At 36.9% G+C, this 27856-nt stretch overlaps 1 protein-coding gene across 1 annotated transcript in view; it reads right to left on the bottom strand.

Annotated features, from left to right (window-relative positions):
- The window catches only part of LOC103914317 (trafficking protein particle complex subunit 9-like), a gene marked incomplete at its 5' end in the record, with an annotated part of 462978 nt that overhangs the window by 251523 nt on the left and 183599 nt on the right, over window positions 1–27856 (bottom strand). Inside the window, 2 exons of the mRNA XM_009320933.1 lie at window positions 13784–13874; window positions 23755–23908. Of these exons, the coding sequence (XP_009319208.1) occupies window positions 13784–13874; window positions 23755–23908 (245 nt within the window). The remainder of the gene's footprint in view (window positions 1–13783; window positions 13875–23754; window positions 23909–27856) is intronic.

Genomic DNA, 27856 nt, shown 5'->3' with positions numbered 1-27856 from the left:
CTCCAACATCTTGGCTGAGGGGCTCAGCTGTGCGCTGTGGTGGGTCGGTTGGAGCCGGCTAGAACCAGCTGTGTCCAGCACAGGGCAGCCCCAGCCTCTCCTCACAGAGGCAACACCTGGGCATGGACACCCCATACATTTTGATTTCCAAGATTTTGCACGTGCATGTGGCAAAAAACGTAATTATTGCCTAATGAAAACTAACCTATACTTGAAATTCATCTGTATATCTGGGTTTCCTAACAATTATTGAATTTCCGGCTAGCAACACCAACGGACACTACAAGAAACACATCTTTGATTCTACATTCATAAGGACAATACAAGTCACCTGGATAGACAAATGTCACTTTGTCACTCAGAATACAAGCCTAGATAATAGGAAAAAAGGCTGTTATATATCTGACCATTTAGTGATCAAGCTGCAGGCATCAAACCCAATTCTTCCTAGACAGCCACCCAGGTGCAGGGTTCACAGCCACAAATGGACGGTTTTCTGAGCATCAGGGCAAATGACAGCAGGAAGGAGCCTTTTCTTCAGAAAATATCTTCTATAGCAACATCATCAGCACAGCCAGGGGAATATCACAGACGTGGCAAATACAACATTCCAGCTGTTCGGAGAAATGACTCCCAAAGTTATGTGGAGCATCTTCCTTGCTGTTTGCTAAGAAAGACTTTAAGTGATGAAAAAAACTAACAGCAGAGGAATTTCACATCAATGGACAAACTGTACTCCATTTGCAATATTATAGATGCATCTTCACAATATGATATTAATCTCTGACAGAAATAAGGCCTGATACTGCTTTACTACACTGTTGGTCATGGTGTTGAGTAGCTGAAACTTGAAATGTAATCAAAATTAACTTCTGAAAGTTTTGGTGGTTTAATTATTTTGTATTTACTCAGAGTGATTACATTATTATCCGCCTTAAACATTAAAGATCCTGCTACACTAGAAAGACAGCAGCAACTTGCTAACCACTGTGTTGTAGCCAGATACCAACAAAATTCACACTGGTCTTAATACATAAACTTTGAAATGAGCCAGAAGGTTTAATAACCTGATGATGGATTTACTCCATCATTCCAGTTTCAGACTAACGTTTGTGAGAGAGGCAATGTTGGTTTCAATAGCCTACATCATGTTCTGTGAAATACTAAATGTTCACTATAATTTTGGTGATTAATAGAGGACAATAGATAGTCTTGAAATTGAAAGCACAGATTTACTTTATTAAGGTAGAGATCATTAAGGATCTGTGTCAGGAATGATCCTACTGAAGGTCTAATCTTGTAATCCAGATCTAAGAGGAAAAAAAAACTTCACAACGCACGCAGGCAGAGGCTACTGAGATAATTGTGGGGTGGGCAATAAAAAAACCCCACTATGCTGTCAAGGAGACTAGGAGAGCTAGTCCTGACTGCTGTCTCGAAATGCACAAAAGAAAGGGCGAGAGTAAAAAAAGGCAAACATCAGAGACTGAGAAAAGCTATTTAAACTAAAGAACAATATTGACATGAGAACAAAAGGGTTGGAAATGAGTCACAAATAAATTTAATCTTGAAATTCCTATTCACAGCAAGGTTCTCAGATGGAGCTCAGTAAGTTTACAAAAGGCTCTCCAAACAAAATTATATTGAGACACCTTCTGTAATCAACTTCTGAATTAAATAACATAAAGATGTATCTTTCATGTTATGAGATTAATTTAAAACAATATGCCGACAATACAAATCACTATCTATTAAGTACCCATAAACGGAAATAATTTCCTTCAAATACAGCCTGTTTAAGAAAAATAGTTCATAAATAGCGAATAGTGAGCACGCTGCTGATTAATACTTTCATTAGGAACAGATGTTCAGAAACTCACTGGTTGCTCCAGCAAGTTATACAAAATTATAGTCGCTAGGAAACCAGAAGAGGTCATTTTGCCTCTTTAACAGGCAAAGTTCAGGATGTTCACTCCAACTGACAGCTGTTTACTGACCGTATTTTCATCCAAACCTCAAAACTTAGATTACGTTTCTCACTCATTTTTCATTTTCTTTGATTCACTACCACTATTTGGCAATTTCATCAGTGAGAGAAACCTGCATGTTTTCTTTCTGGAAGTGAAGCATATATGGGAAGCACTGTGATAGTAAGGAGGTGATGCAGTTACTGGGAGTTAAATGCCATGAAGGAACCCACTAGGCAGCACAGTGTGGACACCTGTCCCCGTGGGGTCTGCTTCCATTTCACAGAGTTTATGCATGGGCCTAAATTTCTGGGCAGAATGAGTGAGCGACAAATATATCTCATTTGAAACAAGGGCTTTGAATCAAAGTGGTCTAACGTATAGGTGCAAAGACATGTTTTACCCAGTCTACTGGTCTGAGCTACTATCCTGGTTTCGGCTGGGATAGAGTTAATTTTCTCCTAGCAGCTGGTACAGTGCTGTGTTTTGGATTTAGGATGAGAGTAATGTGATAACACACCGATGTTTTAGTTGTTGCTTAGCAGTGTTTACACTAAGTCAAGGACTTTTCAGCTTCCCATGCTCTGCCAGCAAAGAGGTGCACAAGAAGCTGGGAGGGGGCACAGCCAGGACAGCTGACCCAAACTGGCCAAAAGGATATTCCATACCATGTGACGTCATGCTCAGTATATAAGCTGGGGGGAGTTGGCTGAGGGGCAGCGATCGCTGCTCAGGAACTGGCTGGGCATCAGTTGGCGGGTGGTGAGCGACTGTGTCACCTCTTTGTTTGTTTTTTTTTCCTTTCCTTCCTAGGTCTTGTTCCCCCTCACCTGACCCCCCTCAATTTTTTTCTTTCCATTATATCTATTATTGTTGTTGTTGTTGTTGCTATTTTATTTCAAGTATTAAACTGTCTTTATCTCAACCCACAAGTTTTCTCACTTTTGCCCTTCTGATTCTCTCCCCCATTCCACCGGGGCGGGGAGGGTGAGCGAGCGGCTGCGTGGTGCTCAGTTGCTGACTGGGGTTAAACCACAACAGCTACAAGTACGGCAAAGCCCAAGCCAAGAAGCCCTGCCAGATCTGAGCTGCTGATCCCCCCTTTCAGCAGTGCTCCAGCTGGAGTCTGGAGCTTGGGTGCAGCATATAACCAACTCTGAGCCTTCACGTCCCACTAAAACAAATTTACTAAATGCTCCCACAGCTGGGAGCGCTGTGGGAAGACTTCCAATCAGAACCATTTGGGGCTGGTGGCACCCATTTCTGCTCTGAAGTTTCTGATTTATGGTCTCCAACACTTATAATACCTGGGCTTTTCCTTTAGTTTGAACAACTCAACCCCATCATTCACTCAGATAACTGACAGTTGACTGTTTATCAAAGCACAGAAATGTAGTAATCCCTTAACACTTCTTTTAATTATTGAGGATTGCTGCTGCTGCCTTTTTTTCTTTCCTGAAGTTTTCACATGAGGCAACCAATTATTTCTCTCTGTGTCATTCCAGACACTGCTGAGACATTTTACCCTTTCTATATACTAATAACATTTTTAATTAAGATTCTTCCTTATTTCATCTCTTGTGTCTGGCCTTGATATAAAGGTTCTGTAACAGCTCTGTACACATCTGATATTATTGAGCCACAACTTTATATGATACTATACAAAATGTAATGAGTAACAGAAAAGAACTTGAGCATCTTTTGATGAAAGCCCTTTTGTACAAAGCCATCCTACAGAAAACATTTGCTCAGCTCCTCTTTCATATCTGTCCTCGTTTCGGCTGGGACAGAGTTAATTTTCTTCCCAGTAGCTGGTACGGTGCTGTGTTTTGGATTTAGTAGGAGAATAATGTGCTAACATACTGATGTTTTAGTTGCTGCTAAGCAGTGCTTACACTAGTCAAGGACTTTTCAGCTTCTCGTGCCCTGCCAGCGAGAAGCTGGGAGGGGGCACAGCCAGGACAGCTGACCCAAACTGGCCAAAGGGCTATTCCATACCGTGTGACGTCATATTCAGTTTATAAACTGGGGGGAGCTGGCCAGCGGGCAGCGACCGCTGCTTGGGGACTGGCTGGGCATTGGTCGGCAGGTGGTGAGCAACTGCATCATGCATCACCTGCTTTGTATATTTTTATCATTATTATTATTATTACTACTACTACTAGTAGTAGTTTATTTTATTTTATTTCAATTATTAAACTGTTCTTATCTCAACCCATGAGTTTTCTCACTTTTACTCTTCCGATTCCCACCAGGGTGGTGGGGGGAGAGTGAGCGAGCAGCTGTGTGGTGCTCAGTTGCCAGCTGAGGTTAAACCATGACAATATCCTAAGATGCACAAAAAAATAGCCCTTCTCCTTCTTTAACTTTTTCTAATGTATCCATAGGTAATCAGAAATGTTATTAAAGTGAGCCTGAATTTCTGCTTAATGAGGAAACAGATACTAAACTTAAAAGTCTAAGTTCACTACTGAATATACAGTATCAATGAGCACACAGAATCACAGCTCAGGAAAGATTTTCTGTTTGACTGGCTTCTTTTGTAAAATCAAATCAATTAATGATTCGAGTCAATCAAATGAAATTAACTTCTTTCTGGCCTAAAACTGTACAACCTGGCTTTTCAAAAAATATTTTACGATTGCTTAATACAAAGGTCTGGGATGCAAAATAAAAACAAAAGTAAAATCAAGTCAAGTTCTGACATTGTTTTACCAAAGATACAATGGGGAGAAGGAACAGGCTAAGAAAAATCACAAAATTAAGAAAAATAAGATGGCAAAAAAAATCTCATATGCTAAAAAATAGACAATTAGCTGCCAATTTTGAGAGAGGGAGACTAAAAAGAAGAATAGGAGAGAACATGAAAGAGAGAGGACTTCAGTCAAAGCTTATATTTCCTCACACAAATCTGTCTGTTCTGGTCTGTGCTCATACTGCTGAGGTTTTGACAGTTGGAAGCTATTAATTTCAGTATTACAAGGCTTACTGAGGAGGATTTATGTTCTTCACAGTCATTAATTCACTTCTGCTTCCTTGATGAAATAAAGGACTACTTCAGAATGAACACTGAAAATTAAACCAACTTCCCTCCCCTTAAAACGTCTGTTTGCCGGAGAACTTCTACTGATCATAGGTCACGCTGGCCTTAACCGATGAGTCAAAACACGTGGGGGTGGAGAGAGAACACGTGCAAATACTTGGAAAATTTTGCGTTTAGTAAAATACAAAAATGAAAGGAAAACTTTCCATTTGACTTGATTAAGTAAAAACTTCAAACTACAACAGAGTACATTTGCACTTCTACTGAGAAGATGTAATAGTCCAGTCAAATGACACACTTTATTAGTAAAAAATAGTCTGATCCAAAGTACAATGTAGTCAGTAAAAAGACTGCTTTCATTTACAACATTCATGGCATTCAGTTCCAAGCATATGTATTATTTTTTCAAGTGAAATAAAACAAAAACTGAAAATGTCAGAAGCCAGATAAGGAAAGCTCAGCGTATGCGTTCTGGAATAAGGCCTCCCTTCTTGCTTACTGCCCGAAACCAATTACACGTTGAACCTGTCCTACACAGGCTATTCAGAATATTCCTCCACTACAATTAGCATATTTTCCATTTCTCATTCTCTACACACTTAACTGTACAATTCGTTTAATTGCTGGGTAATTAAAATCCTGCCTGATCAAAGCACCTTTCTTGCCTCTCTTGTTAATACATACATCTTCTGATCTTTTTTCCTTTTTTCTTTTTTTAATTGTCCTCAAGCTGAATCATATTTTTCTAAATTTTTATTCAAATGGTATCTTCTGTGTCCATCAAATAGAAATCTATTTCTCTGCAGATCCAGTGATACTTTTCCCCAACTGCTTTACAAGACAGCTTCTTTTGTCTTTTCAATCTTTTTCCTTACAATTATCTTCACACCTCTTTTTGAAAGTGTAACCCATTTTCATAATTATTTCGATAGCTTTTCATTTTTTAATTTGGATGTTCAATTAATCTATTATTCAATTTACTTCTAACAATACCTAGAAAATTAAGTATCTTGCGTAACTGTGTAACAATTTATCATCGTTATGGTGTTTCTCAATCACCTGTTATGGCTTAACTGAAATGTCGTAAGCAATATTCCTATAAAGAAGTAAACTATGCATAGCTCTTTTTTTATTTTTGCTTTAACAATACAGTGGTTTTGTAAATGAAATATTGAAAACAAAGTCACTCACTTAGTCAACATAACAAAATGTATTAGACACATGTGCCTGAATCAAGTTTGAATGAGTTAATTTTCCCGCTACCACAATGTCCTGTTTCTTTTTCTCCTTTTCATATCCGATTAAACACCATTATTTGGTACTTTCTTCTCTGCCGGTATTTCTCCTGTAACATTGTGTTGGAAACCTTAATAGTCTTGAAAAAATCTAGACTGCATTTATTAACAGATAATTTCTATTCAGTATGCTCTAATGCCAAAAGTTGCCCTACTTCAGCAGTTTTTTTCCCTCTTTGAGACCTCATCCTCCGATGGATTCAGCTCTTGATTTTGCTAAATTAGAGAAATCGGTCTCAGAAAAAATGCAGTTCAAAGCAAGCAAGACCGCATTAGACATCTAAGTAGTGAACACAGAACTCACCTGTCAGATTTACTCAACTTTTGAGAACTGATCTAATTTTACTCAGTGTAGTATCTCCATAGCATAAAACCAACAATAAGTCTTCATTCCTTGATCTCCTCCAAAACTTTACTTTTTCCTATTCTGGTTTGATTTGAGCTCTTCTTACAGAAGTTTCCCATGTGAGGTTTCATTAGAGGCTTCTACAAATATCACATACACCTTTCTTCATAGCTGAATTACACCAGTAGCTCAGAGTAACCCTTAAATCCTTTCCAATCACTTCAGACAGCTGAACTTCTAGCAGATTTCTGCGTTACTAGTCTCACAACAGATAACTTTCTTCTCTGGACTACGTTTCAGCCATTTCATTTATGGTACTTTGGTTTTTGAGATTATCGAAAGATTGTAAGAAATACAGAGAGATTTTTTACCAAGGCCTGTAGTGACAGGACAAGGGGTAAGGGTTTTAAACTGAAATAGGGTAGGTTGAGATCAGACATAAGGAAGAAATTCTTTACAATGAGGGTGGTGAGACAGTGGAACAGGTTGCCCACAGAAGCTGTGGATGCCCTGGCATTGGAGGTGTTCAAGGTCAGGTTGGACGGGAGTTTGAGCAACCTGATCTAGTGGAAGATGTCCCTGCCCATGGCAGGGGGGTTGGATTAGATGACCTTTAGAGGTCCCATATGACCCAAACCATTCTATGATTCTATGATTCTACATAGTAGCCTGATCTCTTTTTGGAGAGATAGTGGTGCTTACCTTTGAGCCATCAGCATATTTCATCAGTTTATTCCTCCTCCTCCTATCTGCTTTCCTTTTTTTTTTTTAAGCAAAAATCACTAATGATTCACGCTGGTGAAATTGGTCCTAGACTAATACTTAGACAACTCCGTTAGTATTTATTACTCCATTTTCCTTCCTGCCCCTTCTCACTGCGTTGTTAGAAATGCTGGACCTGCAGCTTCAGCTGCCAGTTCTTTCAGAAATCTGAGATGAAGTAACCACTGGCACTCCACCCAACCTGTCTCAAGCTATCTGTCTTTACATAAGAAGTTTTGTTAATTTATTTTCACCTTAGGTAAATCTCTTTAGCCTTAGCATCTTTTCTTTGAAATCATTACTCGTCCAGTTATGTCTGAAACCCTTTCTCTACAAGCTTTTCCTCTCAGTTTAGAGTAACTAAGGCTTCGGTAGGAATTAGAAACAACAGCTGATTCAAAACATATGACACAATAGCATGTTTTGACATGCGAGAACATTATTCATGTGCCAGATGCCCTAGTTTTATCAAGTTAGTCCATTTTTTCAATGTACTACCCCAGTCCCTTAACACTTTCCAGTAACTAAAGCATGTTGCTTGTTTGACATTGCCAAAATATCCTCCAAAACAGCCCGCACACAAGCTGTTAAGATATGAAAGTGTTCCCACCTCTCTTGCATCTTAAAAATAAAAATGAAAAACCTGAAGATTTTTCTAAATGGATGAGAAAGGTTGGTTACGTAGTAAAATCCATTCACCACCAGATTGTTTCTCAATTTCGGTCTTCCTATAAATCAGACTGTGATGATAATGGCCAGTCTACTGTAATTCTAAAATAGAAGTAATTAAAGAACATTTCAGTTTAAGGAATGAAGAGAATAACATTCATAATTTCTTTGAAGGGCAGACCTTCATATACCCTCCTGATCTCTCCATATTTCCAAGCTTATATCTACATAATCTACATGTTCCTGTGGGGGGCCTACGAGGGGGTTGTTTATTAAAAGAGAAAGTAAAACCACTTCCTTACAGTTCCCCATTAAAACTATTCTTTGAACAAACATCCAAGACAGACTTGGAATTTCAAATATAGGGGAAGAGCAATATTGTAGGACTGCCCCGACTAAAGCAAAACTGTTAACAATGATCATGCCTGCAGAGATCCGGCTCTTTTTAACTAGGTCCTTGGGGACAACAAACTGTCAGGGTGTCATGATGGCATCCAAAACACAGGCTTAGAGATGTATCGTTTCCTCATCTATGCACTGACAGATACTTTAAAATATTTTCCTCTGTATTCAGGATGTGGCGATTTGACACTGCTGCAATCCCTAAGAGTTAATCACATAAATTGTGGAAAGAAAGATTTAATTATGGTCTAAGGTCAGACTGGAAAATGCAAAATAAAATGGGTGAGTAGTTTCAGTAATTAATTTTAAGACCCATGAAATATATAAGCTGTGAAAATTGATTCTGATTTGGTGCTCTCTAAAACATACAATGAATTATTACGATAATTTATTTTAAAAGCAATGCTTCCATAAGATGTTTTGTGAAACTTAACCAGCAGAACTTCCAAATAAGCTGTCATAAACCACATGCTCATAAAACACTTCAAAATACTTTTAAATCTACCTCTCCTATTCATTCCAACTACCTGTGAGGCACAATTTAAAACCACCCTTCAATTTTGAGTTTTTTAGTTTTCTCTAAGTACAATACACCTACATGATGCAGGTAGACACACAATTTATTGTGAACCCACAACAAAACGTGTAGCATTCTCTACCTATAAGTAAACAATTAAGACTTTGGTTACTAACTATAACTTTTCTTAATTATGATCTGGAGAGCATTCAGCAACACTATTGTTAGTTTTCCCTTCAGTCACATACTAGCAAATGAAACGTACTGCATTATGAAAAGGTATCCATGATTAATTTAAATGTTATAAACTGTCTTGAAATTCATGTTTATAATGAAGGAAGAAGTGAAGAATGAATGAAATGAGTGAATGAAATTGAAGAATGGATGAAAACAAAAAGCTATTTCTGGACTTTGCCCATGGTGAAGCTTTACCATTATATGGTTCTTAGAATATTAATGTAAATACCTTCTTTACGGTTCATGTATAATCATTAGTTTTCAGTTATTCAGTTAGTTTCTACAGAGAAGGAAAAGCTAGGTATTTGCCCGATACATTAAAACATTTAGCACGTTTAGATTTGTCTACAGTTCTAAATCCCTAAATCAAATTTCTCTAATAAATCTTCACTCTTATAAACATGAGCATCATCAGGAAAAGATGTCTTTACCTTGTGGTTGCAGGCAGTGAAGGAAGTTTAAGTTTATTTTACTTTATGTAGGAGAATTTATAATAAGTTTCTGTTGCGAAATTTGCATACAGCATGTAAAGTGTTGGGAACCTCTCACTTAAGAGGTACTTCTCATTTGAATGCAGGAATATCCTGAGTCCAGCCCATTCCAGGTTCAATCAACAGTCTATTTCAAAAGCAGTCTATTTCAAGTTCAATAACAACATTTTGTGCATAGCATTTGTACCTATGATAATTTTGCTATGAAATGCAGAAGAGTACCATCAAACTGATCAGTGTTTGGTCTCAGAATTTTGCCTGCTTGCAAAACTTAGCAACATAAATCAAATAAAGATTGAAAAAAATATCGCATAGCCAGCAACTACAAATGCTTCCATCTGATCATTTTCAAATCTAACCACAGAACTTGCACGACATATGTCTTTAGAGAGGCTTGGTTCTCCTCATTAAATTTTGCAGGCTATGTTTCCTTGATTTGATGATATTAATATATTCACCTTAAAGCCACATCTATTCCTACATTTGGTTTGTTGCCCAGCAGTAAAAAGAAAATATGTCATAAATTTTGAAGAACGTTGAATTTGCTGGTGTTGAACAAGATTATGTTTTTCAATTACATGTGATTTACTAACCTCCCTAATAGACAACTTAATTTTACAGAGATGTCCTAAATCTTAAAACCAATTTTAACAACATATTAAGAACTGTCACTCTAGCCTTTACTCTCACTTTAGCCTTTGACGTATTTTCTTTTTGATGACTCCTCATGTTTTAAATACTTTTCCCTTCCCCAGTCATTTAATTATATGAAATCACAACCAACACGGTTCAATAAAAGTCACTTTCTTCCTCTACCTGACAACCTTCAGAGCTGATTTCTAACCCTCAGACCAAAACTTCAATGCCACTAAGTTTTATTTCTACTCTTTGCCCATTTAGTGGAAAAAAAAAACAGGATTGTCAACTTTACATGAAAAATTATTTCAATATCCTTTTATAATTTTAGAAATGTAATATTAACTGTAATATGAATTAAATATGCCAAATTTAAAAGGAATTTTGAAGTCCAGCCTTTATAAATTTGAACAAGAGCCAGTCATTTTTTTAATCAAAACCATGTTAAATATTCATTCATGTTTCAATGTGAGCACTTATAATAAAGTAAACCCTTCAATGTAACCATCAATACAGCAAAAGCCTTGAAAAATCATAGAATCAATTTTATTGCATAACACTAAGGCAAAATTTTCAGCCAATATATGCAAAGATTATGTTACAATGATGGCTAGTATAAAAGGGTTCACATTAAAATACAAGTTATTCTTAACATACAGAAAAGCAAAGCAAGGCTGTGACTACAAATAGCGTTATACAATTAAGAGGAAAAAAAATCTGACACTATCATATTACAGTATTTTCAAAGTAACTTCTTATCAATGACATCAATATACTGGACGAGGCAGGACAAGAAAATAATATCTGTAGACTATTGCCTTATTAATTATATATATTAAGATTATAGTTCTCTTTTAATAGAAATGTTAATGGTCAAAGAATTTTTAAGATAGCTTGCATAAGTTCATCTCATTATTGGTACTCAGTACAGACCACTACCACTAAGAGGGCTGATCCTTACGAGATAGTTAAGGTCAATCACTTCAAAATATCAAGAAAAAAACTACAGGGAAAATGGAACTCGCATTACATCTTAGATGATTTAAAACGCGTAACACTTTACCATGCCTGTAAGTGTTGAATAGGAAATATATTCTAGCATTGAAAGACAATTTAAACTCCGTGCCACAACATTTCACATTGTCTAAATACGTGTGTAGAGACACACACACACACACACACACACACACACTCTCTCTCTCTTGATTGTCCAGACATTCCAACAACTCCTTATTACTCCCACGTACCAAACTGAAAAAACCAATCTTTTAATTCCTCCTCCATCTCGCATATTAATAAAACCAAAATTAGCCTGTATTGCCATGGTACACTTTCCAAAGGGACCATAGTAGCTTTCCTCATGATGACTAGGGCTACCCGGCTACAACATTGTGAAACCAGCTAGCAAAGATTTAACTGCTGACTATTTGAGGTTATGGTTAGTTAAAAGAAATGAAAATTTCTCCATTGTTCTTAATTTTCATTTCTTGCTTTTGTTTTCAAGTAAAATCAGGCATTTAATCAAAATGTCCTTTCCAATTATCTCTGCAGTGAGCTACAGCTTCTACATGGACATATTTTTTGTCTTGTACAAAATAGATAATATATGCAATAGTAATTTCAGATTGAGAAAATCTTAGACATAAAAATAAAGTAGACTTCTGCAAAACCACTATTTTCTGCCACCAGAACTTTCAAAAAGGACATATCATATATAAGTTGTGGCAAACCAGGTATCTGAGATCCCACAAGATCTCCCTTTCCCTGCTTTATTTAATGCAGAAAATTAACAAGTAGGCCATAATCAGCCAAGAAATTGGACTGCAAAAGATTTTGCAGTTATGAGGCAGAGAATATCACAGAGTTTTGTCTGGTGTTCATACATTCTGAAAACTAAAGTAACCGGGATTCTTTAACTGAATTAAGCAACTACCTGAGAAATTACCAACTCCACAGGCAATCACATTTTAAGGTAAATCAACACTACGTTCATATTTTCCAACTAGTGCATCAAAGTACCTATGAATATCACCATTTAGACAGGAATACCAGGTACAATCCTATGATTCTAAAAGCCTCTTTTACTAAGAAAACAGTGGAATTTGGCATGAAAAGAAAATTAAAAGAAGAAAACCAAGAAAATATGAAAAGACGACGACTACGGTTTTCATCCTTAAGGCAACCTCCCATGCAAAAGTGCCAAGGGAAAATTTCCAAATACAGAGCCCAGGTTACAAATGTGTTGAAGGTCAATGGCACTCCGCAGAACTAAGATGACTCTCAAGTGACCTGTCTGAGCTCACAACACCCATTTGACACAAACCACTCATTTTACTGATGAGGACCAGGGCAATCATAGCCAAAGCCAGTCACACAAGCAAGTGCCACCAAATCCTTGAATCCTCTGAAGAACAGAGGCCAGATAAGCATGATTTCAGAGACAGATGTTTATGGTTGAAGTTCAACATGTTTATAACAAACAACTTTAAACCATTACCAGTTTTAATCTTCTAATCTATAAACAAAGTACTTACAAGTTTTAATATACGGGTTGAGGATGCTCCACATGCTTGAAAAAACATAAGCATTTAAAAGAGTACACAAATACTAGAGTTGGGGGTCATTTGAGTTTTAATAGTTAACGCAGACAACAGTGATGGATCATTGTTCCTTAAAATTGGTCCTCTCTAGGTCATCAAATTAATTAATTAAAACAAGGAGTATAGACTTAAATTTGCTTTACAAGCAAAAGCTTTGAAAACAATTTTCTGATGAACCGGGGACTTTTTCTGAAACTTGTAACTGACATAGAAGTGTTGGGGATAAAACATCCCATGTTCCAAAGCCTCTGAACAAGCCTTATTAAGAACCTCAGACAGAAGTCACATTATTATGACTCTTCAAAATTAAATTAATTCAATATTTCATTGTTGGAACATAATTCTAAATGCAAAATTAAGAGAAATTATTCTTCCTCACTACACAGAGTAACAACTTTTTCTGTACCTAAAAAGTTAGTAATGCAAATGTCTAGATCATGGTAAGAAATATACCACAAAGTATATCACAATTTCATATGAAAATATTTTAGAGAAATTACTTTAAAAACACAGTCAGGCAAAAGGAAAATTAAGTAGCAGCCACTTCTCATACAACACAACTACGACTGCAAATTACAGGAAAAAGTGCGTACTCAGGTTTTATATTCACTATCACTGAACAGCGATACTTAAAATAGATATCAATTTTACATTTATCTTCAGCTAAGTAAAATATCTAAAGGAAAATAAAATTCCTAGCAAATTCTTCTGTATCATACACTACCAGTAAATGAAAACATTATCATTCTCATGCTGCTAAAAATTACAAGCCAGCATATCCTCTAAAAAGATCATCAATAGATTTTGACATTACTCACCCCACTGGAGAGGAGCCAACTGTAGATGCTCCAGGACCAGTTGATTAAGAACGCCTTCCACACTTGCTTCCCCTTCACGCTTCAAGGAAGGGTAAATTGGAATTAAGGAAAATTTTGTCTCAGAGAGAAAAAAAAGCACGTAGTATGTACAACTTTTATTATTGCAAACAATTGCAAAAAATTGCCAGCTAGAGATTCATTAAAGGTTAATGTTACATATTTGGTTTATTAACCCATGAATTGGCTAACAATAATAATTAGAGTAGTTGATATTGTCAGAATATAAAGATTTAATTCCACTGAGGAGTGATAAATATGAAGATGCAAAGGTAAAATGTACCTGAACCATAGTAAAACAGTAGGGGGAAAAAGTCTGGAAGCTGTAAAAATGCAGAACCTGTAACAATGTGGTGCAGGATCAGAATTCAAAATGACAAATTAAGAGCAATCTGAAAACAAAAAGGATAAAATTTAATAAGGCAATACAAAACGGAACAATTGTGGGCTAGGATAGCTTTGAAGATTGTCTCGGTGCCAGTTCTGTAGAGGTACAGGGATGTTAGACAATGCAGTGACAGTGCCATTATCAAGAGCAAACATCATACCAGAATCGCACAGGCATATAACCCGCAAGCTTCCCTTTCTACTCACCCCTGCATGAGCTCAGTAACAAGCTCATACTGAAACAAGAAAAATTAGGAAACGTTCTTACTCTAAGGACAGTGAAGCACTGAAATAAACTGTTGGGAAAACCAGAATCTCTGTTTCTAAAGGGCTTCAAAACAGGTTACATGAGTGTTAATATAAAAGCTTAGGCAATAGCCAATGTAACACAAAGATAGTATTTTCCATTTAAACAAATTAATATTATTTTCATGTGTGAAGCATCAACCAAGATAACATGCATCTGTAACAGGAAGAGCACTGGATTTCTTTCTTCTAATTCCCTGATTTCAGAAAGGCACTGAGTACCAAGGGGTTTGAAGCACACGCAAATGTCAGCACCATCTTGTATTTGGCCAAAGCTGCATTCACTGGCTTTGGTACGATTTTGTAGCACAAGAAGCCCCTATCTTGGCTAGATTGAGAGGAAGAAGTGGAGGTGGAGCAAGCACGGCTCCTTCACGGACACACATACAGCCTATGAGCGTCTGAGTACTTACACTGGAATTCTGGCAAAACTTCTATTGTCTTTACAGCTCAGCTCATGCTTTCCCAGAGCGGGAGCATCACACAGAAACAAAATTCAAGAGAGAGGCGGGATCCTCTCTGAGACTTGGAAAAAATCCTTTCCCAACTTTGTAATCTTCAAGTGAAACAACCATAGGTGAAGTGATGTCCCACAATAATTAAGGGCTACGCTCCCAGGAAGATTGATCAAGGTTTCAAGCAACAACTCCAAAAGTACTGGAACCATCTTGCTCAAAAATAGATTAAAAAAGTAGAAGAATATATGAGCTGTTATAAACAGCTCCTAAATGTGATCAGTTCTTTTTCTGCAGAACTCTGGAAAGAGAGGCACATCATCTGACTGATAAAGTATGTTCTCATCTGTGTCATTTAAAAGAAAATTAACAGGTACTGCAGATAACTAATTTCTACCACAGGACATAATTTTAGAGGCTCTCCAGGAGATTTAAAAGAAAAGTCTTGAAACCTCAGATTAAAATGAGATCTAACAATTAGTGATTGAGACTCAAGAGCTCAAGGAGATGATAGAAGAGGAAAATCAATACATTGTATAGCATTCTCGCAATTTTTTTTTAATAATTCTCATTATACCCTGAAAAATGTCTTAAATAGCTTTTTTTTCCCTAAAAGGACTACAAATGAAGAATTCACAAACCCCAAAGAGTCTGAAAGCCATAACCACCATTAAAAAAAAAGCACTTCAGTTTGGAAAACTGAAGGCAGCAGAATACCACCTTAGAAAAATATTGCTGCTGAAAAATAAGACTCAGGACACCAGCACAACAGAATCATTCCTGTAAGCGAAACTATAGGATAGAGACTACATAATTTGGATTACTTCATAGATATAGCAGATAAATAATTCTCTCACATCTTTAATGTAAGGTATATAAGTGAGAGAAAACACTAATAAAAAGGCAGTATTTAAAATAAGTTTACAGACTGGATGTACAGAGTGGATGCCATTAACTGTAACGTTAAACTAACTTAACTGTAATTTACTTACAACTGGCTCACAGTGGTGTCTGGAATATTACAATTTTTTACTGCTTAAAGCTCCATGGAAAGTTTAATGTCTCAGATACTATTATAAAATGACTATAAAATACGTGATTCTCCATACTTTAGCATTGGTAAATGCTATCAAAGCAGATCCGTGTATTCATAAGGAAAATACATTTTGCAATTTCAAATTCAACACAACTACAAATTATTTCTGAAGCCAAGTGCTTCTTAGATTGGATGAAAAAAGTATGCATAGCTATACCTCAACTAATAAAAAAATGACATACCTACACTTCTTAAATCCTGTGTCCAGTTTTGGTTCCCCAGTTCAAGACACTGAAATACAGGATAAAGTTCCAAGATGATTAGAGAGCTGACGCACATAACATACAAAAAGAAGTTGAGAGAACAACCAGAGTTGGTCTTGAGAAGAGAAGAAAGCCTAAGGAGACATTTTATTGCTGTCTATCATAGTGGGAGGGTATAGAGAAGATGGAGCCAGGCTTTTCTTGGAGGAGCATAGCAATACAAAGAGGGGCAATGGACACAAGTTGCAGGGCAGGGAGTTATACCAGACCTGAACAGGTTCCTTTCAACCTAAATTATTCTACAGTCAATGTAACCTCGCAGTCTTGAGATTACTCCACAGGAAGACCTGGCAGTCCCAGTGGCATTCAGTGCAGTATTCAGGTTGCCCCATAGGTATGGCAAAATAGACTCAAACATAATGTAAATGCCTAAGTTGCAGAAACCGATTCAGAAAACACGCTTTCCCTTGCCAGCAAATCCCAGAAGTACTTCATGCAACCAGTACCTAAAATCTTGCCCTCAGAGTATCTAGTCCATCTTAAGCTCTGCTGCCAAGCAGACTCAAAGACAAAAATCACTGAAGTTGACACAGAAGCTCAGTATAGTTGGTATAGTCTAACCATTCCTAATGGACACAAATAGCATTGAATTTCATATCATTGATCTTTGTCTCTTGACTGTGTATCACACAATTATATAAAATTGCTCATTATAGTGCAAATACAAACTGAACATTGTAGCAAACTCATTGCCTTGGAGATGAAAAGCAACCAAAATGTGCAGTAATAAAATGTCAGAGCAAAAAGAGAGAAAAGCTTAACTCAAGAGTTTGCCTATTTTCTAAGACGAGCCTTTAGAAGTCAATGAAAGCAAAGCAGTTGGAACAGGGGGTGCCAATATACCCTTTCATTCTTAGCTCAAAGTGGAACCTGATAGATGACAAAAGTGTAAGGTCCAGAATTTAAAATTCATCAAAAAAAATTGCACGGATAAACGGAAGTACAGACTGCCAAAGTTAAGTCTGACCTTGCAGAATCTATCTACTTGACCTCCAAGCATTTTGCTGAAATCTCACCGTGATTACAAACCTGCTTTTCCATAGGAGTCAGATACTTAAATGCCTTTGTTGACCCAGGTCTCACTTCCAACACTCAAATCTTTGTTATTAACAACACATACCTCAGCCAGGACTGCAACAGTTGACTTCCAGTTTCCAGTGCAACTGTTCACATTTAGCAGTTCAAGACATGTTCATTTCCACAATCAAATGACTTTCAATGGAGGCCTCAGAGCCAATGAACACACAACCACCAGATGTTGTTTAAAAAAAATAAAAACTAAAACCTAATTTTTCACAGTAGACACCTTTATTTCACGTTTCTTTAGCAACAGATTGTATATGATATAAACTGTTTCATACCGAAAACCTGAATGACAGTTAATTAGCTAGTTATTTCCCCAAGGAAAACATTGGTCTTTTATACTATCTTGATTGTCTAATGTATACCTCAGTACCCACAATTATAACACAGCATGTTATCTAAAACTTACTGCTTAAAAAGACAATAGATTTTTTAAAATGGTAAAGTTACTCATGTTTTTTCTCTCTGCAGCATTCCACATCTTGCATCCTTCTAAAAAGATTTATTTTCAATAACATATTTCTCAGTTCCTTTGCAAATAAATACAGGTGGAAGCGTGCACACAATCATAAACAAATTAGCAAATGTTCATAAATAAAAATTATACTAATGAAAAACAAATTTAAATGATTAATGATCATAGTTTACTTATAGCAGTAGCCTTACTCATATTTTAAGCTTTCTGCTTGATTATTATTGTGGTACTTTATTATTAAAACTAATTACAGGCAGTTATTGAGGTTCTTATATAATAGTTACTTTCACAAACAATTGTTGATGCTAAGAAGCTGCATGGAAATGTAAAGCTCCATCCAACTAAAGCATTTCTAAGGAAACCTTTACTGATGTACTAAAGTTCCACAACATGCAATATTCTCATAACCGAAGATCCATAATTATGATCAAGATGAAGTCATCAAAAGCTGAATAGGCACACAGAAAAGTAAATTTCAATAACAGTTATCAGTGGTTTGCTGTCAAGCCCAGACAGCATATCAAATGAGATGACTCAAGGTTCTGTCCAATACATAATAATTTCAAACTTCTGATTGGCTACTTAGATGATGAAATACAAAAACATTCATAAAATTTATGTATTTGGAAGAGATGTCAGTGTTCACAAATAAATGAGTGGAACTTATGAAGATCACTTAGATGAAATTCAGTGAAGAAAAGTTCCAAGTATCACCCTGGAAGGAATCAACAAATCTATAAATGGAAGATGGGAATAATTATTCAGTCAGTTATGCTGGACCACATGCAAAAAACTCAATCAGACATGGGACACCTGCAAAAGAAGTCAAGAACAGTTCTCAGAGCAAGCATCATATCTGAAACATGGAAGGTATAGCTTTTATTCTATGAGAAACCTCACCTGGAGTATTGCTTCCAGCTTTGGATCCCACATATCGAGAAAAATATAGCTATACTGCAGAACAACATCAGCAATATGACTGAAAGAAAATGTGCTTTGAAAAAATGTTGGCAATTAGGTTTAAATATAGAAAACAAAAAACTGAGGAAGGGGCACACAGTAAAATTTCAAAAACGTAAGAAAACACTGCAAACAGGACAGGCTTCATATAAATCACAGAAATTAATGCTGAAGTAAGAAAAAAAGTCTAACTATTAGAAAAGTTAAAAATGGAACATGATATTTAAGGTGGCACTGGAAGTTTCATTTTTTAAAGGCTGTTAGGGCCAGGTTTAGAATATTTTCAAGAAAATTACTCCAAAATGCTATAGTCTCATTTCACTGAAAGAGCAATTCTTTCACAGTACATTAGAAAACTTTTCTGGCTGCAATCAAACCTGGGTAGAGCAGGAGACAGGGTGAGGAAAAGGAGTTTAGTTTTCAACAGTCATTCTCTGACCCAGCCCACCGCGTGGCTGCCCAAGTCACAGAATAATTTATATTGAAAGGCAATTCCAGAGTCACTGTCCTACCCTGTGCTCAAAGCATGGAAAATACTGAAAATGCATCAGGCTGCTCAAGGCCTTGACCAGAATTTTTCAGTATCTTCAAAGACATCAATTTTACAGCACTTTTGGACAACCTGTTCCACTATTTGAGCACCCTCATTGTGAAAAGGATTTTTCCTAGTACCTAACCAGAATTTACCTGGCTGCTACTTGCTACAGTCACCTCGTGATATGCCTCGCTTGAAGAGTCAGATGTACCTTATTGAGTGCTCAACTCTTGGGCTTTGAGAAGGTTGCCCTCAGAGGCCATCAGCTCTCCTGGACCCCTGTGCTCCTGAGGGCAGCCTCCTGTGCAATCCTGCCTAACAGTTCCCTAAAGTCTCCTCTCCTAAAGTCCAGAGTCATTCTCCTGCTACTCGCCTTCCTCACTTTCCTTGGAATATTAAACTCCACCGTCTCGGGGCGATGGTAGTCAAGGCTGCCATCAAACTTCACCCCTCTAACTGGATCTTCGTTATTTTCAAGTAGCAGATCCCACACAGCACATGCCAAATCAAGCCATCCAGCACCTGTACACAAAAAGTGTCCTTAAAGTACTCCAGAACTCTCCTAACCCGCAATTGGAAGACTTCTTCCAGTTGTTAAAGGAAGAATCCGTCCAGCTTTGCTTCTTGATTGGGTGGTCTGTTACAAATGCACACTGCATCACCCTGTTGGACTTCTCTGTTCTTGATCCAAAAGCTTTCAATTGGCCCACCGCTCATTTCCTAACAATTCCCTGTGCACTTCAGCATCTCTGCCCAACCTTCCTAAATAACCCATACCCACCTGTCAGTGCACCCTGTTCACGCGAACTACCAACTGTGTCTCTGAAATCCCGACAACACCAGAGCTCTGCACCTGCATACTGACCTCTAATTCCTCCTCCACATGCTTTTGCAAGGTCAGGTCAGCATCTGACATGGGCTCTCGATCACACTTCAGGGTAGATCCGGAGGTCCTAACCCATCACTTTCTCCTGCCCATGCTTCCCCCTTCTTGCACTGCTCTACAGGCTTTGGGGTCCATCCTGCAAAGCACCAAGTTTAAAGCTAGACTCACTTAGACTAGCAAGTCTGCTGGCAATGTTCTTACCTCGCTTCATCAGGAGGGTGACAAGAGGCACCCAGAGCTAGAGGACAGAGAAAGACTGCTCATTAAGCAGCAGCAAGAGTTATGACAAACTAAAATAGATATAAAACTGAAGCATAACTAACTTCTGGATGCTACCCCTAGCCAAAACTTTCCGTGCTTTGTATGAAAAATCCCTTCCGACATCTGAACGTTGATAAATCTTTGTTTATTATTCTAAAAAGGAGGATCACTTGAATGTGACCAAATTATCTGAAATAATTCTGAACATATTTGAATTTCTGAAGTCAAAATGTAGATGGCACAAATCAATGGAATACTCTGAAGAGTAATAATCTATGATGGGTCTAACACAGAGCGTGGAAAGACCACAGAGAGAAGTTTAACCTACGCTTCATCTTCCACACGGGTAACATGACATTTCTTAACTCAAGATTTTGAAGAAGTCAGGCACAAAGTATCAGTAAAGATATGAAAACCTTAGAGCACTCAGCAACAGACACAGCACTCTAGAAACTTCAAAGGACACAGTACAGATGCCTTGATCCACAAGTCAGAATGCATAGAAGGTCCCCGAAGAAAATATAAATGGTATTTAAAAATATTTAGAAAATATGAAGAGAAGCATAATTTGAAAATACTAGCCACGTTAATACTACATGTGCTCCGTCTGTTCAAATCCTGTGTTAAAAAAAATCCAATTGTTAAGCTGATACCAGATGCCATCTAACATGCTAAAAAACAAGACAGCATGTTCTTAATTTAAATGATCTCAATACACCTATCATCTCAAAGATACACTAAATTACATTACTCCAGAATTTTTCTTAATGGAAATGACACAGCAGTAAGCTTTCGCATAAAAAGGTCTATTTTCCTAATAATTTTCATTTTATCAAAAATGTACAAATGTTGAATTGAATAATATGCTGTGTTGTCTTTACCTCCTGCCTTCAGCCCTCCAAAAGTATATGAAAATCAATTAAGTTTCACAAAACTTTCACAAACAAAGCACTGAAAATCTCATCACTTGAAACTCTGAATATTTCAGTGGATAAAGCCATGGAAAATGGACTTTCCATACTGGAAAATACTTCTGGTGCTCTTCAAGACATACAACCTGAAATCCTCATCCTTTGTGAACTATTTTTGGCCCTCACGGGAGTTTCACGTAACAAGCTTTTCACTGCAGTCAATGTAATCCACACACTTAAAATTTGAAACCTTTGTTTATGTGACCGTTTCATAAGGTATCAACCAAAACAGTAAGAATTTAAGGAATTGCAAGCTAAATAATACAGCCCTTCCCTTGTAAACAATAAGATTACTTATAACAAAATTGTCTAACAGTGTTCTCTAAAATACACATTCCTCCTCTCATGCATATACTTGGCAGAGAAAGGGTAGCTGGAGAGCTCAAAGTAGTTCAAAGACGGTAGACACCAAAGAGATCACTTGGTCTTACCATTCAAAAGACTTTTGCAAAAATGCCTTCTCTAGTAAGAAATATAAGCAACTATATCCCTTTGTATTTTGCAAATACTTTTTATCTCTTGGCTGCATTTAGGCTGGCTTCCGAAGGAAAACAAGGCTTATGCAGTTAAGCCATCCATCCATTTCTCTCTGTCTGTCCGTTGGTATGTCTGAAATAAACTCTGCCGGCCAGCATCAAATTACTCTGGTGGGAGGACAGATGTCTCAGAAACGAAGTTTCTCAAACTTAGCAGAAGTGAGAGGAGCGATTTTGTGTTACTAGTTCACATCTAAATGTTGCTGTAAGAAATAAAAGGATGAGAAAGACTGACTCTACTTGAGACGTGAAATCTGGAAAACAGTGCACACATGCAATTTGTTGCCTTTCATCAGAATACTTTTAGCTGTAGGAACAGAGAGAACATTCATAACAAATCTTAAAAACACAGAAACTAATGCTTGCACTGAATTTAACACAGAGAATTCATGCATTGTTCTATTGGTTTTCTAAGGTACTGACTTCAATGTCAGCCATGATAGTTTTGGTATCAAAATTAGGTTTAAATACAGAACACAGAATGGATGTAAACAATGCTGCTCAGCAACAGAAATGAATGAGGATGTATTTTTACACCCTGACAAAATTATTACAACTATGCATTCAATTCCAGTGTAAGAATTCAGCTACGCTATCAAAGAATATTTATATCTTTCCATAAGACAGAAATTTTCTAAGTGAGTTCTGGTTAAATATTAACATTTTTGCATAAACGGAACTCTTTCTGAAATGTTGCTTAGGGAGCCTGGATGGAACCAGGCACTAGGAATCTCATTTATGTCTCAAGTGTTGCCTTTGACAAATCCTGTGCAGCTAATTTAATAATTAGTAATGAAAAATCATTTCAGATCACTAGATAAAAGTAGAATTAAAAGTACAAAAAGAGAAACCACGATTTGATTGCCACTGTTCTCTCATTTCCTGCCACCCATTATCACGTGAATTTGAGGATGATCTGAGTGAAAAATATAAATCTCCTGGAAGATGCTGAGTATCAACACATGGCTTGAGGGGCTGTTGGCTGCACAGAACGTTTCCCTGATTAAAATTATGAAAAAGTGTATTTTTGACAAGCCAAGCACAAGATTTTTTATGGAAATCATGAAATTTGCAGCAACCCCATTGGTTTATTTTAACTCTAAACTGAATGTAATTTCTTATTAATAATCATAAGGCAATATTTTACCACATTTAGAATGATTATGGGGATTTTATGTTTAGAATGAATAAAGTCATCACGCAAGTCCTTTCCAAGCCTTAGAAAGGCTACCCAATATTAGATATATTACTAAATCTGTAAAGAGGACTTGGAAATAAATTATTCTAATATGTTCTGATTTGCTCAAACTTAATTAAATAGATGAAAATTCTCTAAATCCAGCTTCATGTATTTCTTCATGATTCAGTTACTCGGTGTGGGGGAGAATAGAAAAATTTGACCCTATAAAACTACTACTCATCAATCCTAACTATACTTCCTCAGTTCCCTAAAAGTTGGGGAAAACACACAGGGTTTGTGGCAGGCTCAATGACTCAGAAAAAGCCATTATAGTAAGACCCAAGCATCGTCTAAATAATATACAGCACAATTAACCTTAAACAGTCTATAATTATGATAAGCTTCATAGTTCTAATTACTTTTCAGTAACACTGCTATAAAGTGAGTTGAATTATAAAATAAAATGTGTCATAGGGCATCTATTTATATATTTTTAAAGCAAGTATTTACGAAAGGATATAATTTTCCAGCAAATCTCCAGTTTGCTGTTAATCTCCAGACCTTTTGCTTGTTGCCTTTCTTCTTCCAGCTGCTTTGCATTCGCAAACTGTGTCCCATCGGTAGGGGATTCTGGGAAGCTCTCAAAATTGAATTTGTCAACTTGGATAGCCATACTGTAGCAAAGGGAAAAGAAAGAGGAAAAAAAACAGGACTTTTACTATAACAATTTTACAGATATTACTTCTGCAGAAAATGCAGACCACTGTAAAACCAAGCACAATATTAGTATATTTGTCTCAGTGGCATCTAGTCTGTATACTAATGACACATAAGCCATATGATTTATGCTACTGAAAACAGAAGTCTAAGCCTATTGAAGGTGGTAAGATTTTTTACAAATCATCAGTCAACATCTTAATGCCTTTGTGAGTGGTACACAAGACACCTGTTTTGCAGCTGCAACCAGTTGACCTTATTGTGGTTCTGCAGAGCCTGAGAGAGCACCTTCATCTGCCTTCACTCTTGGTATGTAAAAGCTCCTGGTGTGCTTAAGACTCGCTGAAAAAAAGCAACAAGACTGGGCCAAATGCTGATGAACATACTATTTAAAGTAGTTTATTAATCTCAACCTATACACAAGTGAAGCAAAATATTATATACAAAAGTGTCTCCTGAAGTGAACAGTAACACACTTAGAAAGCCATGGGCACTTCGTTGGTTTTACAAGCCAACTTCCTGAATTTTCCTTTAAAAATTTCCTTACAAAACTCAGGAAGGAAAGACAAAATAACCACAGTACTAGGGCCTAAATGTGGCCCTTGTGTCTTTTTCTTTAAGAAGATACTTCCATCTTGCTTAATGTATCTTCATGAATTACAGGCAATATTAATTTCAATATCATAGTATAATTCATTGGTAGTAAATGGTTAAATAATTGCTTTATTAAATGTACAGTAAGGCATAAAAGCAAATTAAATTAAATATATTACGCTATAATGCATACTAAATACTTATATGTTAAACTAGAATCACTAATCTAATATAAAAGGGAATTTAGACCAGCTCACATCACATGAAATGTGGTTATAGCAGATCTAATATACTGTGCTGCCAAAACAGCTTTAATTTCCTGAATTGTCTGAAATAGAAAAATAATTAGGGAATTAAAATATATTGCTCTTGAGATGACTTTGCACTTAAGGAAAACAGAAGACCAAGCAACAGCTTTGAAAACCGTTCATGATGAAATGCAACTACAGTCTAAGAAGGGGTATGGGAAGGGCATTTCACAAAAACACAGGATTACTATTATTCCTTTACCTATTTCTACATATAAAGAGGGAAACATATTCTATAAATGTTGCCAAAAGGAAAACACTAGTAACAAAAGTCAACAAGAAAGGGCTTTGAAATCCCCCCAGACCAGAAGAGATTTTCTGTAATTAGCATTAATTTAAGAGAATCTTGACCCTAAAAGAAACTGGGAGAAAATACACGGCAATTACAAGAACAAGGAATAATCTAGAGCTTATGAAGTTTACTGTGGAAAGATGAATTCAAATAGGCCCATCAGGCTTCACCCTGAGCAAAAACTGACATCTCAGGAAAAGCTGTTAATGTTCCAAGACTACCTTCATCATTAAAAAGTACAAACACAACACTGAGACAAAGGTGGCACAATTACTGTTTCTATAAGCTACCTCTTCTGCAGATAGCATCTTCGCTGATCTTCACATTTAAAAATCAAAAAAGGCAGAGGAATTAACCTATTCCTCTCTGAGAGGTGTTTTTGTTTTGGCTATTTTTTTCTACAGCAAGAGATCATTAGAGTTCTTCATTTGCATGCAAAGACCATCCCGTGGGCATATAAAAAAGCTAACATGAGCTACAAAAGTGTATCACAGTAACTGCCGGAATCACGCCAGCAATAAAGAATGTACTGAAAAACACCTAGATAAAATCTGTAGAGTGGATTTAAAAAAAAAAATCCAGCCTGAAACTATGACTAACAACATCAGTTCTTACTGGCATTGAAATATGATTCGATTCTGCAAATGCTGGTTGAGTTTCCTGGATTTTGCATGGCCAATGCATGTGGAAGACAGAGACGCAACTGGAAGATTACGAAATCAGTTTTGCCTTTGTTTCCGAGATTACTTCATCACTCTGTAGTACATGAGCAGATGCAAACCCAGTACTTGATTTCTATTATATACACAGTACTGCTTAAATTCTCACATAAATACTCATAGTTAGTTACCTATAGTCATATTTCAACAAGAAATAATCTCGGTTCCAAACAGTCAAGCATATTTAGAATCCATCTCCCAACAGACCTTGAAAACAGCTCTCATCTAATTATTGTGCCACACTTAGAAAAGTGAATGATACATTAGAAAAACAGTCCTGCCTAAAAATATTTAATATTTAATTGAGGGCATTCAGATTGCATTCTTCTGTTAATGGATCATTACTGGCATTATGGTAATTTTTTTTCTGGAAATTAAATACGTGCGTAAGCACTTTTTTCTCCAACAGTCTACAATAAATCCACATCAGCTTCAGGAATACCGCCTAGATTACTCTTAACAACAGTTCATTGTAGAGCTCTGTTTGAAATAACTTTTATTAAGCTCTAAGGTATGGAAAAGTTTAGTAAATAGGGCTCCTAGTACTCAGAACCTCTACTAATTTTTCAAATCTTTTAACCATGTTTTTATTTACACTGTGTATTTAGCACAGTGACACCTCACATCACATGAGAAGATACAAAACCACCCCCAACAACATACTTGCCAGCTAGAAAGTGAAGAGGTCTGAGTAAAAGAGAACTATGGAGAGAAAAATATCTCCCACAAAACAATATCACAAATACAGCTGTAGGCAGAATATATGAAAGCAACAAACAGATAAAATAAATTTTTTCAAGACTATAGTTACACTCAAAGTAAAGCATGTCAAAATTAAATCCTAGCTCCTTTCCTTAAACATATATCCCTTTAATCATCAGTATTCTGCTTCCTCTTGTGCTAAAAATATTCATATCGAGTTTTGTCTCTGCATTTTTTATCAAAAATGTTGCTTCAGTATTTATTCCTCAGCCTATGGAATGTGTAGTAAATTGGAAGGCTTTACACAAAAGTCAAAACAAAATATAAATACCATAACCTAAATCAGTCACTCATCCTTAAAAATTCACCCCTACACAAACACGGCTTCTTCACTTCACTTTTAATATGATGATTTCTCCCATCTCAAAAGATGCATTTCACCAGTGAGGTATTAACGAACGGACAAACAATTCCTGAAGCCAGTTGACTGAAGGAGAAAATGGTTAGGCTGGACATTGGATTACAATCACCAACTAAAAAAAGGACTTTTCATTTTTTAAGTGATCTGTAGAGATCACATGGACTTTATCCTAAAAGAAGCAGACGTCAGTGAAAGGCAACCTCCTGAACATCACCCAACTTTGTCACTGTGCTGTGCATCAGAATAATGAAACTGAAATATATTTTAGCTGTAAAAGTCTTTCTCCACTTCTGTCTACAGTTACTTTACAATATATGTTTCTTGTCAAGAGTTCTCTGCACTTCTTTTCTCCCCAAATTTGTCCTTGTTTCATAGAATCATAGAATAGTTTGGGTTGGAAGGGACCTTTTAAAGGTCATCTAGTCCAACCCCCGTGCTGTGGGCAGGGACATCTTCAACTACATCAGGTTGCTCAGAGCCCCCTCCAACCTGACCTTGAATGTTTCCAGGGATGGGGCATCCACCACCTCCCTCGGCAACCTGGGCCAGTGTTTCACTACCCTCAGCGTAAAAAATTCCTTCCCTATATCTAGTCTAAATCTACCCCCCTTTCGCTTAAAGCCATTCCCCCTTGTCCTGTCACAACAGGCTGCTAAAATGTTTGCCACCACCTTTTTTAGAAGCCCCCTTTAAGTACTGATAGGCTGCAGTAAGGTCTCCCCAAAGCCTTCTCTTCTCCAGGCTGAACAACCCCAACTCTCTCAGCTTTTCTTCATAGGAGAGGTGTTCCAGCCCCTTGATCATTTTCGTGGCCCTCTTCTGGACCCGCTCCAACAGGTCCATGTCTTTCTTGTGCTGAGGGCTCCAGA

The sequence above is a fragment of the Pygoscelis adeliae genome, unplaced genomic scaffold, assembly GCF_000699105.1.
Source record: "Pygoscelis adeliae isolate BGI_AS28 unplaced genomic scaffold, ASM69910v1 Scaffold342, whole genome shotgun sequence".
In the NCBI taxonomy this organism is placed as follows: Eukaryota; Metazoa; Chordata; class Aves; order Sphenisciformes; family Spheniscidae; genus Pygoscelis; species Pygoscelis adeliae.
Note: the sequence above shows the minus strand (reverse complement) of the source record. Positions and strands in the feature narration are given on the sequence as shown.